Here is an 18,892-nt window from a genome sequence, read left to right as displayed (position 1 = left end):
AATTTCTCGCGTGCTGATTGGCTCATTTTTATCATGAATAAGAGTACAGACGGATAAAATGTTAATTTATGCAAACTTTCAAGTTTCAACTTTCAGTTGTCAAACCGTCAACTTTTTCACCAATGAGATTTTATGGGCTTTTTTAAGTAGCCACTCAAAAAGCGAGAAAAGCTATTGACAATTATTGCATCATTTTGAATAAAATTCACTTATCTTTGTTTTCGGCAAGTTTACGGCGTCTTTCCCCCCATTTATTCCCGGCATTTGACCATTTTGGGGTCTCGTTATGGTAAAAAACAAACTGACGTCAGTTTTTTCTGCGTCTGTCCTCTTCTTGGTGATAAATTTCGTCGTAACATTGTCAAAGTTTACTACGGAACCACTCGCCTGCGGCTCGTTTTTACACAGCCACTTTGACAATGTTATGACGCAATTTATCAACAATAAGAGGACAGACGCATAAAAAACTGACGTCAATATCTTAAATAACTTGGATCAGAAAGCCTGCGTTTTCTTCATATTATCGATTGTCTTTTACTAGTGATACAACATACCACACGGTGTGTAACATGTCGTTTTAGTGTTATTAGCATGGTGTTCCCGCGTTATTCTGATCTTTTTCGTTTTTCTCTTCATTCTTTGTTTGAACAGTTGAAGGTTGGACACGAACGACCGTCGAACTCTTCTCTCTGGTAAAAAAATAAAACAAAAGTATTCTCTAATGAGCTGTATGCCTATGGGGGGTAGATATGAGAGTTCGTATGTTGCTCACATGCAAAACCTGTTATTTTTGAGAACTTGTTTACTCTCATAAGGACCGCTGGTATGTCATTGGTATCCATATAATAAAGCCGTTTATGAACTTGTCTTACTTTTCTTGTTACAGTTATGTAGAGGAGTAACGAGTATAAGTATGTCTTCTGAAATATGTCCTTAGAGTCCAGTTTCCGTGATAGTATCCCGGGGGGGGGGGTACGCCTAGAAAAATTGGGTGGGGGTGTGCGGCCCGCTTCCCAAAACCCTTACCCTGTTTATGACCAAAATCTGCCATATTCCCTACCCTATTTATGACCTGACCAAAAATTCGAAACCCTATTTATGACCTGACCCTTAAATCAAAACCTGTTTCATACCTGCGTTATAATTAGTTCCTTAGTTCAGACCAATGTTAAATTGCCGTAAACATAATTTGAAAGGGTTTTTGTTGATTTCTTTTCGATAATGATGAAAAAGTGGCTTCTTCTTAAAACATACCCATATCAAGGCTAGAGTGCAAAAACCATACCCCATTTATGACCAAAATGGCCAAAGTCAGCTAAGATCGATACCCTATTTATGACCATAACGGTTGAAAAACCATACCCTTTGGGGCCGCACATACCTATATAGCCATATAAGGGAGTACCCCCGGGGATAGTACAAAATACATACAACGCTATTTGTATTACAAGTGCTCTACTTGAAGAGTTGTTTGTCTTGTTGTTTGTCTTTGTTTGTCTCCATACATTTTTTTTGGCTGATCAAATCTCATGTAGATCCTACGTTGGCAGCGTTTATCGTATGCGGTCCCTTGCAGTTTCTGGTTTCTCTACTTGAACATTTTTCGCGTTAACTTACGGTTGACCTGGCCAATTCTAAGTTCCTTCCAAATGTCACGACTACAATAAGCTGCTCACGTCTTAAAGAAAGTCATTCCAAAAACCAGGTCATGATTGGCAACGGTTATATCATGAACAGTTATTTATTAGGATCAGTGACCCAACTATGACAAGTCGGGTACGCTTATAATGAATCATGACTGATCATAATGTGTTTGAACACATTTTGAGGCAGTGGTTGCATTTAAAACAGCGTTGACAACCGGTGACAATGTGTCTGTTGTAAGGAATTCAACACCGAAGGTACGACTTATGCAAGTCTTGTCAGTCAGTTGTTGCCTTGATCGAGCGAGAATGGATATCAGAATTGACGCCATGCAGTTACTACTAAACCTGAACTAAGCCTGTTGGTGTTGACAATTACTCACCTCATAAACGAATACTTCGTTCTTAAGGCAGCCATGACATTAGTTCCATGTTTTCTCCACCACATCTCGACCAGTACAAGAATAACAGAGAAACATCCTCCGGCTGCAAGGACTAAGTACACACCCAGCATGTTCTCCAACTGAATCCTCTTGCTGTCGCCCACAGCTGTGTAGATTCAAAAACAAATACCAATTTTACTTCTAAAAAAAGGTTCGCGGTAGCAAAACCCAGGCATATTGTGCCAATGTTTGTCCACGCCCCTCCTTCCTATCTCGTTTTTGTAATTGTTTGCTTCCTTCTAATTCCGTAGGTCGATATGTTTGCCACGTTATTGCTTTTTTGGTGTGAGGTACTCAATGAACTAAATCAGGTTTAACACTAGAGCCAATGGGAACAGTGCATTTTGCTTCTCCACTTCTCCAAGATCTTCAATATTTTCTCACCGAGTAGGAAAGGAATATTGGGTAAAGAGGGAAAATAAAATGAAACTTCCTGTCTCTGTAGAGTCAGTTGAAAAATATAATTCTGGATTCAGCACTTCATTAACTTGGCATTATTACGAGATTGACACAAGGCTCGGACATATTTGTTGCGGTTTGATGAAGAGCGAGTTAAAATTTTGCTGCTCGGAAAGCTACTGTACAATGATTTTAAGGCAAGTCACGTGATACGTTTTCGTCAAATCAATAAACGGCATTTAAGTTGCATGCGGGATATATCTTTTGTTATTTACCCTGCATCTCGATCACAAGGTTTGGATTTATTGCCATCGCTAGTGAATAGATATTTTATAAATGACCAAAGTGAACCAACAGATTGTTTTCTTGTAATATACTTAAACCAATATAGACCTGTTATGTCAAAAACACAAGCAAGATAAACTCGATTGATTTTCCCACGACAAATGGCGGATAGGTTAAGAGTATTTGAAAAGTCCCAGCCTTTCAATAACATTTTGATTTCTCTGATTCATAAAATAAATACAGAACAAATGTAGAATATGTCTTTAAATCTATCTACGAAAAAAATGAAAACTGACCCCGACGTGACTCGAACACGCAGCCTTCTGATCTGGAGTCAGACGCGCTACCATTGCGCCACGGAGTCAACTGATAAGTAAAAAATTCTTTGTTCTTTTCTTTTTTCTGTATTCTTGGACATAACCCTGGGTCCACCAAATATTTTTGTACCTTTTAAGCAGTGTTAAAGGGTTAACCCATTGAAACTAATGGACTGGTAGCTTTTACGGCTAACGGTTAATTAATTGAGGTGGCTTACTACGGTAGCGCGCGCTACCATTGCCTGCCAAACGTCAGTATTAATCGTGCCTGCAAAAATGACGCAAGTAACCCTAAGAAGAAACGAAAACCACTTCAGCACTTGAAAGGCGTTAAATCACTTCGGTATACGTAGCAATAGTTTCAAACTCCGTTCAAACATGTGTTTAAGCCTAGGGCCAAAAAAATATGACAAAAATGGTCGATAAACAACCGATAAAAGAGCTCTATTCTGCTCTTGCTTTCTCGCAAGCGACACATGGCGTCACATGAGCGCGCGCTTAAATAAAGAGCATGCGTAATTCAATTCTCGTCCAAGGTTGTAAAAGCTAGTCTTTGATTGAGGATTGCTCGAAAACCTACCGTACAACCCATGCTGAAATTTTCACATGTTATTTGTAGGGGTATATCGCGTTTAGTGCCAAACTTTTAAAAAAAATCTGTAAGACCGATTTTGAGCTATTTTTGATCTCACATTTTCTTAGCTTGCGGAAAATCTGTCTTACAGAATTTTATTTTACTTTGCATGAATGTTAAATCAGAACCAACTCCTTATTGCTGAGATTTGGAGGTTGGGTCATATGGGTAGACTTTGAGAAAAACGTGATTTAACCTGCTATTGCTCAGTCTCTCCTAGGTACTAGGTCGTTCCGTTTGGCCATTTCTGAACGTTTAATTGTTCAAGTTTCACATAGAATGGTAAAAGACTTAAGCAAACAGTAAATAGAGAAAGGAAAAACATCTTGGAACATTTTTCAAAAGAGTTAGAAGTGGGTAGTGTTATAATCCATCAAAACTGTAGTAATCCACCTTAATTTATTTTTCGTTACGGTGAACCGGAATCTTAAAAATTAATAACCATTGTTTTAGCGAGTTCACAAATAATTTTCATCGTTTAAAAAATTAAAAAAATAAACTCTGGGTTAAACCCATTGAGACCCTCATAAAGGAGTGCAAGAAATCGACAGATTAATTAATGGCGCATAAACCAGACTGACACAGACCTGCTCCACTCTTTTCCTTGGGACACTGACTCTTGTATTCCCACCATTTTCTCCACAAGCTGTCCAGGACACTTGTTTCCTGCAGTTTCAATATAGCCATAGAGATATTTCTGATGTAGGGAGAGTGTTTGGGCATAGCGATACCATAACTACCAGCTCCTAGAATACCATTCACTGCATGGAGATAAACAACAAAACAATCGTACATTTAATTTACAAAAACTGATATGAAAACTCGGTTGACGCTTTGCAATCCTTATTTTTCTGTAATAAAATTGCTTATTATCCAAATGCAGCGAATACCGTCCAAATAACAGTACAAATATACAGCGATATTGTACTGTTATTTGTACAGTAGAAAACCTGTTTGCCAAACAGGTCGGCGCGTGTACGCAAAACTGTCACACTCTCCCTCTTTCATTGATAAATTTATTGACTACAGCAGTTGGATAATAAATCTCTTATTAGATGTTTTGGTGTGTAGTATCGCTTAATATTTTTACTCGTTGTTTGTATTTTGACTCGCCCTACGGACTCGTCAAAATACGGCGCAACTCGTAAAAATATACAGCGAAACTACAAACCAAAACATCTATCCATGCCGAGGCGGAGAGTGAATATCTTTGCTCTGAACTCAAATTTGAATAAAGCATTTTTTCTGGAAAAAAATCATTTGAACCTTAGTGTGACCATTTAGTCGCGTTAAGGAAGCAAAACATATTTTTGCTCTTGCCAAATACACTCAAACACTTACTTAATCGACGGCCAGTTGAAGAAAACTGGACTGCACGAAGATTCTATTATATATATTTCGACTAAGCGTGTGAAAAAAATAAATCAAACCCCAAAAAAGAAATATTGACCCCGACGTGACTCGAACACGCAGCCTTCTGATCTGGAGTCAGACGCGCTACCATTGCGCCACGGAGTCAACGTTATTTTTGTTGCCATCATGGTTTGTGTGCGTTTTGCATTTTTGGGTTAAAATGTTTGAATTCGGGTAAAAAGTGTTTTCTTACCAGTTCTTAAATCGCACGGTTTTTGCATAATGACGTATTCGGTTGATGGTTTCTCTGCCATAAACACAGCATTTTCAACTTTCCTTGTGATCTCATATCCCTCGCCGGTAGAGTTCACGAATGTGCTGGCGGCGTTCATACGTTCCCAGAGTTTTCTGTATGTGTGATACTCGGCCACTCGAAAGAACTCGTGAATAGCACTATCGCGCATGACATAAAATGGATAATCGCCTTCCACGACGTCTTCCAATGTGTTGATTTGTCTTTCGCTGTTGCGTACAGTGAAGAAAGCAGCTAAATTGGCGGTGTAGGTTGAGATCCAAATCAGTATACAAAACCAAAAGCAACCAGCGAGGATACGACCTGCAAATAAGGTTTAAGAATTTTCACCTCAAATCCTGCTAAGTCAACATGCAGAAGAACAAGCGCGAGAGTTGTGTCATGATGTCGCTGAACTTTACACTGTGTTCACCAGAGCTTCCAGGTTGCTAAGCTTCCAAAGTCTATCTACAACTTGACGAACCACTAAATCGTTTACCGATTGTCGTCAAGCCGAAACTCTTTAGCGTGGCAAGTCATGCAGGTTTAAGAGTTCTCTTTCTGACTTTACACAGTAGTATCACGAAACTTTGAAAAGCAACCATTTACTTACATATGAAGTCTCTGAATTACAATATTTTGTTCCTTAACTTTTTCTTCAAAATATTACAGCAGTAAATTTACTTTGAAAGTCTTGTTAAATATCTGTTATCTTTTTGTTTAATCTCTCTACTGCGTTTTAAAGAAAGGAAATAACCGACCTGACAGTGATTTGGGCGTGTGATCTGCGCCTTGTTGTAACATGGAAGCGAGGCAAAACCATAAACTATTGAAGAAGTCAAACTCTTCCCCAGTCTCTCCGTAATGCATATGGCTCGATCGGTGACCATAAGGGCTGAATAAATTTACCAGGTACATTAAGACTGTCACAAAAAGAAGACAGGCAAGTGTTACAAGCCAGACTGTTGTGGAGTATGGTAGCATGAAGGTTGTTAGATCGTGGTCATTAGTGTCCAATTTCTTGCTGATTAAACTCATCGTAAACTGCATGAAAGGTTTGCTGAACTCAAGCACCTGCAGTCGCTCAGAGTTGATGGTCAGCGGAGAGGTAGACAAGTCTGCGTGCTACGTGAGAAAAAGCAAAATAACATTAATTGTAATTTTGACAAAAGGACACTTGGAAAACTTTATAAAATGAGCGATCAGGAATTTTCAAATCAGCCACCCTTTCTTACACGTTTTACATGACAAAAATAACACGGAAATTTTTCTCAATGACCGAACTGCTTTGATCATATTTCAGTCATTCTTCAGTCACTCGGAAACATGCATAATGACCTTAGGTATTTACTGTTTTAAAAAACGTTTTTTTGAGAATTATTTCACGCCAGTATGGGTCGAATGAATTAAACGCGAGAACGATATTTGAGAGACGAGAGTTCACCTCTTCACTTTCTTTTGCTCTCATACACTCAAAGTTACTGTTTTGAATTCAGTACAAATTCAAATCTGCATCTGAAACACTTTTCCTTTAATTTTTATTTGAATATAGCATCTGAAATATTGTTAAAAGGCGACAAGAGTTTTTGTTCCCTTGAAAGACAGATCTACGACAGTCAAATCTCAGTTCGCTTAACAGAATAATACTTTTAATAGAAAATTAGTGTGTTGTTGCTTGTCTACGTTTAATGTTTTCTCACTGTATTGGATTCTCACATTACTTGTGACCTCTCCAACTATGCCCGTATAGCCTGTTTCTTCGTTCCAACCTCCATATAAACCGTCAGGGCTTAGATAAACTTCATATCTGAAGGAGAGCATCTCTGCGATTTTATCGATAAGATCAATACTAAAGCCTTCCAACTTGCCATCTTTGTTTTCCATTACAAAAGGAGCATCCTATCAAAAAAAGTAAAGAGCGCTGTTATCATATAACTACATAAAAAAGAAATCATAGCATAATTGTCAGTAATAGCAAACTAAAAACGAAAGCTTGTACAAAATTCTTACACAAAAATCTGACACTTGGTACGTTGTCACTGAGCACGATATTAAGACCTAAGTTTTTTAAGTGTCAACGTTCGACTACAAAATAGATCTTGTAAAAAGAGCGATACCTAAGTTTATCACAGATTTTGTTACCAAAGATGTCAATTGTAAGCTCGTCCAGAAAACATGAATTAGTTTATAACACAGCATAACCTGAAGTGACAGTCAGTAGTAAAGTGATTTTACTGAGCCCGTGATATAGATATGAAGAAACACAATCTCGATTACTCTTTAAATCACTCAGCCATTGCCCAAATTCAAATCGACACCGCTGCGCAAGTTTCAGAAAAACTTCAAATCGCCAACAAAAGAAATACAGGAAACCCAATTCGCTATGTTCACTGATGAAGATGCTTATAATTTATAATCATATATAAATAGGACCCTGCGCGCACTCTGATTCGAGAAATGTAGAAAACACTCACCAGCGGCTCGTGTTTTCTACATTTCCCTCGTGTTCTCAAATGCCCGTCGTGTTTTATCACAGTGTAATAAACGGCTTAGGCTTCTTAATTTGTTAAGGTGGCTGAACACAGCTTTCGCGCGCGCTCATGTTAATGCAATTCAGCGCGCGCACAAGGATTGCAAAATTAATTAAAAAACAAACATGGCGTCAATACAGCGATCATGTTATTTGCTTAATGCCCGCGCTGTCTGTATTATTTTTCTTCATAATTGAACACAGTGTACTGATGGTTTTAGTCTTTTATTACAAAGGTATGTTAAAAAAGGTAACGATTCAAAGAACCCAGCAACTCTCAGCTTTTACAGTGTTACCAAAAAAAAACCCAGTTAAATGGAGCGCATGCGTAGTAAATCGAAAAATTGCGATTGAACGCGGAATAGCTTTCTCGGTTTAGAATTTCACGAAATTTGGCACGAAAATATTTAAGAAAATAAGTAACTGGAGTATTGACAAAAATTTGAACTTTAACAGAGGAAATTCTAGATATTCCAGTGAGCCTGCAACAAGGGATAATTAAAGATCTCTTTGTTAAATTATTATTAAAGTAGTGTTAACTTGTGAGCATCGTTACAAGCTAGGTGCATGCAAATTATACAGTAAATCTTTTTACTAAATTTTCTGCAAATAAACAAAACCGATTTTAAAGGCCCGTTCTAATTTATTCATGTTGCCATGGCAACGGCACATACGTCAGTTTAACTATCATAAAACCAACGCTTGTATTGTTAACTTGCTTGCTGCCATTTTTGACAACCAAAGGATTAAGGGTTTAAGAGAAAAACGCGAATGAAGCACAGGTATCAAAAACTGTGTTCAGCCAAGTGCAAATTGCAAAATACAAAACCAAAGCAATGAAAATTACTTTCGACGCTTTAGTAAAAAATGTTCTATTAACCTGTAATGTCGATCATCGGACAAATTTCTCACCTTTACCACAACTACCTTGAGCCGCCTACTAAGTTTGTCCAGCGGTACTAGCCCAGTGGCCTGTTTGTTTTGGTGTGGTATACTGGAGAGTTGAAGCTCGCTCTGCGAAGAACTCCACTTACCGATCTGGTAAAGTTCAAGAAGCAGATTATTTTACATATAATCCCACATTGTGAATAAATGCATCAAAAAATCGACATAAAAGCAGACTTTCTTATGAAGTCAGAAGCCTGAACTAACCGTCACAAACTTGTCATCTCGTAGATTCTTGACAGCAAGATTACTGTTCACCCTGCCTCCTGAATCATTAAACTTTATGAGATCTGTTGTTCCTGTTAATTCCACCTGAAATAATCAAACAGGTTTGCAAGCTTAAAACGTTGAATACTATATTTGTCTTGGAAAAAGCTCTTCCTGGACTGCGTTTCATTTTCTAAGCTTACCTTTTTCAAGTGTTCTAAGATAGCATCACCGTTCTGTGATATCTGTGAACCGTCAGTTGAGTAATTCTTCCATTTACCAGAAGAAATTACTGCGTGCAGCGCATGCGCCACCGTCCAGACAGCATCGTAAATGAGACGAGAGGAATCCTTTGTGGAGGAAAATAGAACTAATGTTATAAATTTTATGCATGGAAGAAAGGGATTCAGTGACGATAGTCAACTGAAATTATAGCAAACTGCTCAGCTCTGGTGCTCATAAATATAATAGGCGCGATCTTAGCTGACACCGCAGTTTACAGGTTACGTTCAGAAAGTCAGCAGATAAAAAAGAAAACAAATAGAAATAAAACAACATTTCGCTCTAACTAGAAGGAACATGTAGACTAAGTTTGAAAGTCAACAGTTTGAAATCTGCTTAAAACGATGCCCTAAGAGGTTGGAGTATTTGCGGACGTTGAAATGACAATACGTTTTTTTTTTAATAAAATATCCTAGGTAATATCCTTCATACCACTTTAAAATTCGCAACTGTTATTAAACGACCACTCAATAATTTCCGACAAAACAAAGATTCATCTCCCTCATTTAGAGATTTGTTAACATGCTACTCTTTTCTGCTGACGTAAAACGTTCGATGGAGAGTCGAGAACATTGAAGAACAAACCTCGATGTGTTGTGAAGGTAATTCCGTCATCAAGCGCTTCGTCATGCTACTGTTAGAATTAAGCGGCTGGAATCCCATGACTACTTGTGAAGATTGTACCTTCATACCAGGGGACGAAACCTAAATTGAATCAAGAATTATTGTTGAAAATGTTGAACCGGAGGTGTACCGTTTTCTTATCGACATGTTGATAGCCAACGCTATGTCACTTACAGGGTCAGCAAGGAGCCAGTTATGAGGTTTTTCGATCTTCAATGAGCAGGAACAGTGCACCTAATTAAATACAACAAGATTGATGCGATCAGATGTGGCCGAACAGATTAATACGTTCACTATATTAGCCTGCCATTAAGCTTTGTGGATATATAATTACGTCAGTTGATCAGAATTCAGGCAAAATACGTCTTAATGAACAAATACGTTACATTAAATTGTTCAATTTGCCAAGTGCCTATGAAGTAAAAAATAATTGCTGCTTATTTGAAAAGTTTTTCAAAGTAAAGAAGAATGGCGTTTTCCTCTTTGGAATATCTTTTTTCGTTTTAGATTATTCACGTTTTTGTATTAGGCAAATGAAGAAAGTGATGACGTCATAAATAGTTCCAATTAAACAGTAAAGTACTGAATCAAGAATATCTCCATGAATATTGGAGCAGTGTTCCTCAAATTGGCACCAGAAATGTACATCTCAAAAGAAACAGAATGACACCTACTATGTTGTTGCCATGGCAACACTCTTAGCTCCAGTCTCTTTCTGTGAAAAACCAAATATCCCCATTCGTAACCTTTTGAAGTGGGACCGAGGGTCTTGCTCGGAACACACGTGGTTCCCATATTGTCCTAACTCTCCCCATTAGACTGTTGGGAGTGGATGATCTGGCAATTTTTGTCTTAATTAAAACAGGACCAGAAGCATAACTGTTGTCATGGCAACGGCACGACGGGTCTCGTTTTGTTTCTTTTGTGGTGTACATTTCTGGTGCCAAGTTTAAAGAACACTGCTTTAATATTTCTAGAGATATTCTTGATTGAGTGTTGTATTGTCTTAGTGGAACCACCTATGACGTCATCACTTTTCTCGTTTGCATAATACAAAAACATAAATATCTCTACATTTAATATATATAAATAAATATCTCTAAAACGAAAAATGATGTTCCAAAAAGGAAAACGCTATTCTTCTTTACTTTGAAAAGCCTTTCAAATAAGCAAAAATTATTTTTTACTTCATTGGCACAGACAGCATTGGATTGTAGACAGCGTGCAATGGAACAGGAAGCGTTCACATTCATTCTTATTATGGTTATAATATTGAAACGACCAGTAAGCCGATGGCGATTTGCCGAATCTCTTGCAGGGGTGGTTCACTTAAAATAAATGACCTTATTACAGGTAATTAGTTATAGCAGCTGTAACTTTTATTGGTAATATAAAGTACAGTTCAAAGCAAAGACAATGAAGTGTTATTGTATTACTTTGCAACATGCCGCCAAACCTGATTGATGATCTCCTCCACCCAGTGATATTCCAGTAACAGTACAAATGCTTCGATTGGTGCGTTGTTGAATACTGTCAGTTTTCGTTTAGTATCTTCGCACAGTTTTCCATTGCTTTCGTGGTGATCCAGCTCAAGAGAAATTTTGGAAACTTTGGATTTTGGCGGGAGCCGAGACATGAAATCATGAGCTAAATGTCGCCATCTAACTAATGAAACAATAGGACAGAAAGAAGGAACTGTAATTTAGTCTGTACTTACGGCATGAATTCATTTTTTATTTGGCTTTCATCTATTTATCTATTGATGATTTCTGCCAAATTTCAGATCCATAGCTCTAATATTCAAGCCACACTAATGATTTATTTCATTACAGATCATTTATGGAAGCGCTATAATTACAGACATTTTATAGGCACATTTCACATAATTACTAATATATTGATCCAAACCAAACACAAATTTGTAGTAGCAATATATGCCATACTGAAATACTATCCACCTTGTCACAGGTCGAAAGGTCTGATATTCGAGCAATAAAAAAATAAATAATTACACAAACATAAGACGGAAAAAACAGACGATCAAACCCGACCTTTCGGAGTAGTCACGGCTCCATTAAGGTCCGGTAATCCGGGAAACATTTTTCTTCAATTTGTCTCGCAACACTGTTGCATTGCAAGTTGAAACACTCTGTTGCGCGTATTACCACTTTTGTGACCAACTTGTCTCGCAGCAAAATACAGTGTTGTAGGTTGAGGCAACATGTTGCGCAAAATAGACTCGAGTTCTACTTTCTGCAACAAATTTTAGTTTTGCTGCTCGTATTACCACTGAAGCTGCAACTTGTCTCGCAACAAATTTGAATTCGACGCTTGTGATTGTCTGTCGCAAAGCGCGGCAACGCGGCCAAAAAAATAACATGGCGGACGGTAAAGACGAGCCTGAATTCGAAGTAGACCAGTAACTCTCGGAAAGTAATACACTTGCCCAGTACAAAGGGTGATGTAGCAGCTCTCGTAAGGTCTCACATGAATGGCTGGCTACCCTTTCAGGAACAACAGAACAAACAACAGAAACAAACAACAGAAACAAACAACAGAAACAATGCCTCAAGCCCTAAAACAATAACAGCTGCTAACAACGAAGAGAATTACAAACTTACGAGACCTGCTACACTACTGTGTACAAAGACCTTGAGGGCTATCATAGTCTTTGGGGTACCTCGTTTGTCCGTTCAAAACAAGCGGCAAAACAGAGAAAATGCTTGGAAGAACTGTTGCAGAAATATACCTTTGAGCCTAGCGATCTTTTACAACAACAAACTTTACTGTTTGTTCTGAAACGACACTGAGCTTCATTTTGAGAGAACTTCGCTGGCACAGAAAATTAAGAAGAAAATGACGGCCAGAAGTGGAAGTGGAAGTTCGTCGAAACGCTAAAGTATATGAAAGGCGCCATCTTTATTTACACACAATTGACCAATGAAACGTGTAGAATTCGCAGACTTGCAACACTGTATTTTGCTGCGAGACAAGTTGGTCACAAACGTGGTATTACGCGCAACAGAGTGTTTCAACTTGCAATGCAACAATGTTGCGAGACAAGTTGTAGCAAAATGTTGCCCGTATTACCGGACCTTTGTCAAGAAAAAATATATCAGATCATGCAAATTACAGCATTTAAACCGATTTTGGCGCGAAGAATTAACATAATGCTGTAATTTGCATGATCTGATATGTTTTTTTCTTGATAATGGAGTAATGACTACTCCGAAACGTTGGATTTTGTCGTTTGTTTTTACCGTTTTATGTTTAAAGAAATCTCTTTTAATACGAATTACACAAACAAGATATAAAATATTTAATTCGTATAGCTCCAATGTTAGACCATTTCTTCTGATATTTGGTGTCAAGTATTGAAGTTAATACTGTCCATTTGTTTTTGGATTGAATTTGTTATAGCCGAGAAATTGGCAATTATGTGAACGTGCCCATACATGCTCTGTAATTTAATGAACACTTTTTTCTAGCTTGAGTATTAATGCTATAGATCTGAAATTTAAAAGACATCATCTCTGCATCATTGAATTTAAACCTTTATTTTTGTTATTGGATTGATTGATTTATAATGAGTAATTAACAATTTTGTAAAGTGTCTCTATGCGTAATTGATAAAGTCTAAATTACGCCATGTTTTCGTGCCACGCTACCATAGTTCAGTTGTTAGGACGCGGGAGTGTAGTATTGGTTAACCGTCCTGGGGTCGCTGGTTCAAATCTGGAGCAAAGAGTTTTTTTTCCTTTTTCTTTTTTTCTCTTACTTTTGCCGAGGATGAACATCAGTTGGGTATATCTTTTCTCAAAACTCTGCCGTAGTTTTCTTGCAATTCCTTAGCGCGAGGTCACCATGCCTGAAATAATCGTTTTAGCCTGTGTTGCTGGTGGGATTCATGAGCGGGTGATTTTTGGTGGCGGAGCTGCCATTTTATTCTCTCGTGGGCGAACGGGGTGAAGTCCCCGAGGGAATTCGCGGGCGGCGAAGCCGCGAGTGAAATTCCCAATTCGACTCGAATCATCACCAATCCTCTCGCGGCTTCGCCACTCGCGTTCACGGCTTCACCGCCAAAACAAGAGCACTTGCGCGCGAAATCCTGCCAGCTACGCAGGCTATAATCGCTTCGAAATTTATATTTCACAAGAGTACATCTGAGAACTAAAATGGATTGGTACTGATTACACCATCAGATGGTGCATTGCAGCATTAAACAAGTGAATTCATTCAAGGAAATCCCTCTCGTTTAAATTTGTGTTTGTCTAGCACGGTATCCTAATTGCTGACAAGTTACCTCTCCAAACGAGAAATCTAAATTACACCAACTGGCTATTTTACAGTTTAAAAAAATGTAACCGAGCCTCTGCATGGAAGCGAGGTTTGGATTGACTTTGTGATGATAGGGACAAGAAAGTAGTTAGCACGAGAACAGGATAATTTACATTTGAAAAGTAGCAAGGTTTGTATCATAAAAAGTCAACTCTACCCTCACTTCTGTTCAAAGACTGGTCACTAATCAAGGAATTATAATTAAAATGGGCTATTCTGACATTTCTTATTATCAAGGGCACTTTCATGAAACATCTTGAACCAGACACTACGTTTACTAAGCCCCTTACCAGTTGCGGTAAATGCAAACTTAACTCACCATCATATAAAACAAGAAGATTTTTCCATTGATAATGAGTAATGATTCCCCTTATTGCCTCTGTTACGTCATGTGAACTTGGTGCCATTTGTATATGGTATTTAGACTGTTTTGCAATGTTGAAAGAACTGGATCCTATATGCGTGGTTACCAAGGGAATTCTTAGCATAGAACTTAAAGCCTGGTGGGTAACCATACCCGGTGAATCCACGAGAAGGGAAATAACATTGGATTTCAAGAGTTTCATTGCTGTAACGAGACGGAAAGTTTACAGTAAGGGCTGCATTACAGTAATCATGAAGCAAAATTGAACTGCTGGCGGTAATAAAATATTCCCTTTCCCGTTAACTTCCGAGAGATAAGATAGTTAAAAACAAACTGCACCAGACGAAATCACTGTTCAGTTGCTTTCAACTAAAAAGCCACAGACTAAGGTCTAAGTTTTTAACCAAATATTTCATATTTAAGACAACAGGCTTTACTCTGACTAAAAATGGTTTAATAAGTTTTTAACGCTGTATACTCTAATATACAATAACTTCTTTCTCGAGCTAAGGAACCTGGGTGGTTCCTACTTACACTTACAAATTCAGGATTTGTTAGCTTATTTTCGTTTTCTAAGTAGCTAGTGTTTCTTACCGTACTCAAACGCGTTCTCGTGAATCAGCTGCTCGTCAAAAGCCTTCAATGTCGTGTTTGGTAACAAGCGTGAGTCTGAGTTTATGTGCTTGATTGCAAGTTCAAATGCATCCCTGGCTTGGCTGTTACTTTCATTTGATGATAGTGCTATGATAAATTAAACGGTAGGTTTTATTCTAATTTTCAGCATAATATAAACTCAAAATCTTAGCGATCGGCTGGACTAAATAGGAGTTAGTCAAACTAAGGTCCAGGCATTTAACATTGTATTTTCTATTATTCACATGGGATCTTTGTGCTTCGTTTTTAAAATGATCGGATACTTCGTGTTCATCACAGCGTAAATTTGTTATGAAGGTAAAACGAAGTCAGTGGGAAAAATTTTAGAATTAAACACTTGTAAGATTAAACGATAAAGCGTTTTCCTGCGCGCGGTTTCTGTTTAATGAGTGCCTTCTCTCTAAATTCCATTTGGGCATCTTCAGTAACTATTGCCAACAATGCATTCACTATAAACACCTTTGTAACTTTAAGAGTTGTTAACTGATGAGAAAAAAACACTTTTGTTTTTTTATATCACTCATGTCCTGGATGCCAGCGCTTGTTAAACACGAATTACTGAAGGAACAGGAATTTCCTCGACAAATAAATTACCAATATATTATTAAACTTTGAAACACATGCAGAGCTAAACAGGTGAAATTCGAGGCCCCAACAAAATAACGTCGTTTTACCACATTTTGTAAGAATTTTTCACAACAACACATAACCAAGTAACTGTTAAAGATGGCGAATTCTATCGAGATAAAAATAACACGTGCAAGTAAAAAGACAGTAAATTAAAAAAAAAAGAAGAAGGCAGCAAATTTCCAAAACGTTTTTGCGTACACTGTGGAAGCTGTCTCGTTAAATGTCTACAATAAGGGTATCTCTTACATAATTTAGTAAGGCGGTTATATCGTTCTTTGCATAGAAGTAAGTAACTATAAAGTTGATGTGACTTCCAGTGAAAAACTGTCATTTAAATTAGAAATAAAAGGCCCTACAAAGGCCATATATCAGTCCCAAAATCTATATTTTAAAAGGGGCCAGTGAAGTAGAATACCTTTGGCATGATTTCACAAAAACACAAAATAATCAAAGGTTTTAAAATGTGTAAGCAAATATACGAACAGCTTACCAATGTAAACAGTTGATGGTACAGAAGACGCAACACCACCATCAACCCATAATGTAATAATCATAAAAGTCAACCAGACTCTCATTGGAATGGCAGCCATGAACTTCGTTCCTGTATAATTAAATGAATTATTTCAGTGATTGAATTTATGTTCGATTTCCCCAGCGCTTTTACGGACTCTTTCAAAGGTTTGCAGACAATTTCAAATACTTGCAACGACGTTTTTCTTTATGGTGATTCCAAGTTGTGAAGTCTGCCACTCATATCGAGGGTGAAAACTACAGGTTCTTCGCAGTGTACCAATTAGCTCAAGCTGGGAGGTTTAAGTGGTGTGGTTTTCCAACTGTTTCAAGTAGACAAAGTGAAAATTGGAGCAATTAAAAGTGGCTATAACTGGTAACCATAGCAATAAACGTGGCTACCACTCTTATCAAGCACAAAGTAATTAAAAGTTTGTCACGGAACATGCTGCTAACCAGTTGGAGATATCGACGGCCCAGGCAAGCTAGCCAGACATTGCCCCAGATGACAGTGATATATACGAACTCAAATTGTAATTACGTTTGGACTAGGAATTTTTTAAGGGAGAACCCAAAACAAACATAACGATTTATTGTTTTCACATAAAAATGTTAACGATATTGTGTCTAAGAACGGTAGGTATTGCATTTAATGAACAAGTAATAAAAATGGTAAAAAGCCGCATGAATTAGAGTTGTTTACAGGAGCTCAGTGTGCACCTTTGACACATTATAAAAACCACACTAGTACAATAATGCCCAGGCCCCGTGGAACGCAATCTCTTGTAGTGACCTCATTTCTGCTCATATTCATTTCACCAACTAAAATTGCACTAACTTCCAATATACTTAAGCGGAGCCGCAAGTTATAACAAACAATTCTGGTTGAAAACTGCACACAAATGGTACATTAGAAACTGCATAAAATCGAAATCAGTACTCGGGAAAATTTCCGCCAGAAATGTAATTGTTGGTGTTTTTTGAAGTTTAATTATTGACTTCTTAGAGGTCGTTATGCTGAACGAAATCTTTTTTGTTCTTCTTATATTGAACATTCACAACTCACTTGATGCACATGGCAAGAGGTATTGTTTATTTTGGTTAAGCACTTCAAACACGAGATTTAACATAAACAAATGGCTTATTTACAAGCTATGAGGTATCGAGTGAGGTAAATAAAGAAATATTGGCATTCAAATTTCACACAACAAATTTTGTAAGCTTCGGAAGGTAAGAGAGCTCAAGAGGAAATCTATCTCTACTTTTAAAGCGCAGCCTAGCGTATTTGTAGCCTTTATTTTTCTCAATATTACCACGACATCTTTGAATTTCTTGTCAAAATAACATTTCAGTTATGCTTTATCTTCAACAGCAATTACAGTGAAGACCGCAAAAACAAAAATAGCACTTAAAACTGGCGTTTCTAGAAAGCACACATGTAGCGTTTATCTACAAAAATAGCTCCTCTAGAGGTAATTGAAACATTTCTTCGTATCAAGCCCTTATTGACGTCTAAGATTGTCGTGACGTCGGACCGACTTTCTGAAAGAATTTTAAGTTTTGTTTCTTGTTTGTATTATTCAGTACAGTTACTCCTTCTCGATGCAAGCTGTTTATAACTTTATTTGACATTCTGAAGGATAAGAAATGCAATAATTTTAAAGCAAATGAAATAACGAGGTTAATAAGTTTTGGTGAATCTCAACAACACTATAAATATGAGTTTGGACCTCGCCAATAAATGCGAACGACATTAATTGCGGCTGCACTGCCGACCAAATATCTCAGCACAAAACTTCTCCTACATCTTGAATAAATTATTGTCGCAGTTTTCTTTGACTGTTATATGGAAAGCGTCTAAAATGCCAGGTACAAAAGATGATCACGTGTAATCAAACATGAAAAGTAAAGGTCTACTCATTTATCTTAAACGTGTACTCTATTTTTATCGAGTAACTTAAACCTTTCCCATAAAGTACATACTTAAACGTGCGATATGTGGAAAATACCTAATTCTAACAAAAAAACGTAATAATGTATTGATGTATACTTACGTTAAAACAATTCTTGTTTCATTTGGATCGTTATCTAAGCCAATTTTCTGTCAAGAAAGTGTCGGAAAGCAGTTTTTTTTGCCGTGTTATCTCTGGTTTCCACCAAACCCATTAAAAGGTAGAATATTCTCATGAAAACCGATGCCTGCTGAGGCAATGCATTGACGTTTGAAACCACAATTGGACGAAACAGTTTGCCAAATGCTTTTATGCATTTTGAACACTCTTCTGTCATACAACTGTGTCTATTATACTTAGCATGTTTAATTGTGCTAGATGTAAAGTTCAAGGTTGATGAAATTACCATCACTGTAAAGAACTTTCCTCAGGAATGTCACTGATAAATGTTAAAAAAATGTTTAAAAAAATCAATTTGTAAAATCTCTTA

The 18,892-nt window shown here is 37.4% G+C and overlaps 1 protein-coding gene and 2 non-coding genes across 3 annotated transcripts; all 3 read right to left on the bottom strand.

Moving 5' to 3' along the window:
• Nucleotides 1-586: 586 nt before the first annotated feature.
• On the bottom strand, nucleotides 587-16,530 carry LOC145494214 (glutamate receptor 4-like). The gene is made up of 15 exons (XM_081473669.1): nucleotides 16,431-16,530; nucleotides 15,251-15,397; nucleotides 14,612-14,860; nucleotides 11,411-11,619; nucleotides 10,129-10,188; nucleotides 9,916-10,035; nucleotides 9,252-9,398; nucleotides 9,049-9,153; nucleotides 8,809-8,934; nucleotides 7,083-7,265; nucleotides 6,128-6,491; nucleotides 5,328-5,690; nucleotides 4,309-4,482; nucleotides 2,027-2,192; nucleotides 587-689 (listed from the first exon to the last, which is right to left on the bottom strand). Exons 1-15 carry the CDS (start codon nucleotides 16,528-16,530, stop codon nucleotides 587-589), a joined length of 2,616 nt encoding a protein of 871 aa, XP_081329795.1.
• On the bottom strand, nucleotides 3,063-3,134 carry Trnaw-cca (transfer RNA tryptophan (anticodon CCA)). Its single transcript has one exon. It is a non-coding gene; the product is annotated as a tRNA-Trp (tRNA).
• Nucleotides 5,168-5,239, bottom strand: Trnaw-cca (transfer RNA tryptophan (anticodon CCA)). Its single transcript has one exon. It is a non-coding gene; the product is annotated as a tRNA-Trp (tRNA).
• Nucleotides 16,531-18,892: the final 2,362 nt, after the last annotated feature.

This window comes from Orbicella franksi, chromosome 8, assembly GCF_964199315.1.
Source record: "Orbicella franksi chromosome 8, jaOrbFran1.1, whole genome shotgun sequence".
NCBI lineage: Eukaryota > Metazoa > Cnidaria > Anthozoa > Scleractinia > Merulinidae > Orbicella > Orbicella franksi.
Note: the sequence above shows the minus strand (reverse complement) of the source record. Positions and strands in the feature narration are given on the sequence as shown.

Excerpts from the sequence above, each read along its gene's own strand:
- LOC145494214 (XM_081473669.1), bottom strand. The coding sequence starts at position 16,530 with ATGGCTGCCATTCCAATGAGAGTCTGGTTGACTTTTATGATTATTACA. Across the intron at positions 15,398-16,430 it reads ACCATCAACTGTTTACATTG|CACTATCATCAAATGAAAGT; the intron begins GTAAGCTGTTCG and ends AATTTATCATAG. Across the intron at positions 690-2,026 it reads ACGAAGTATTCGTTTATGAG|AGAGAAGAGTTCGACGGTCG; the intron begins GTGAGTAATTGT and ends TTTTTTTACCAG.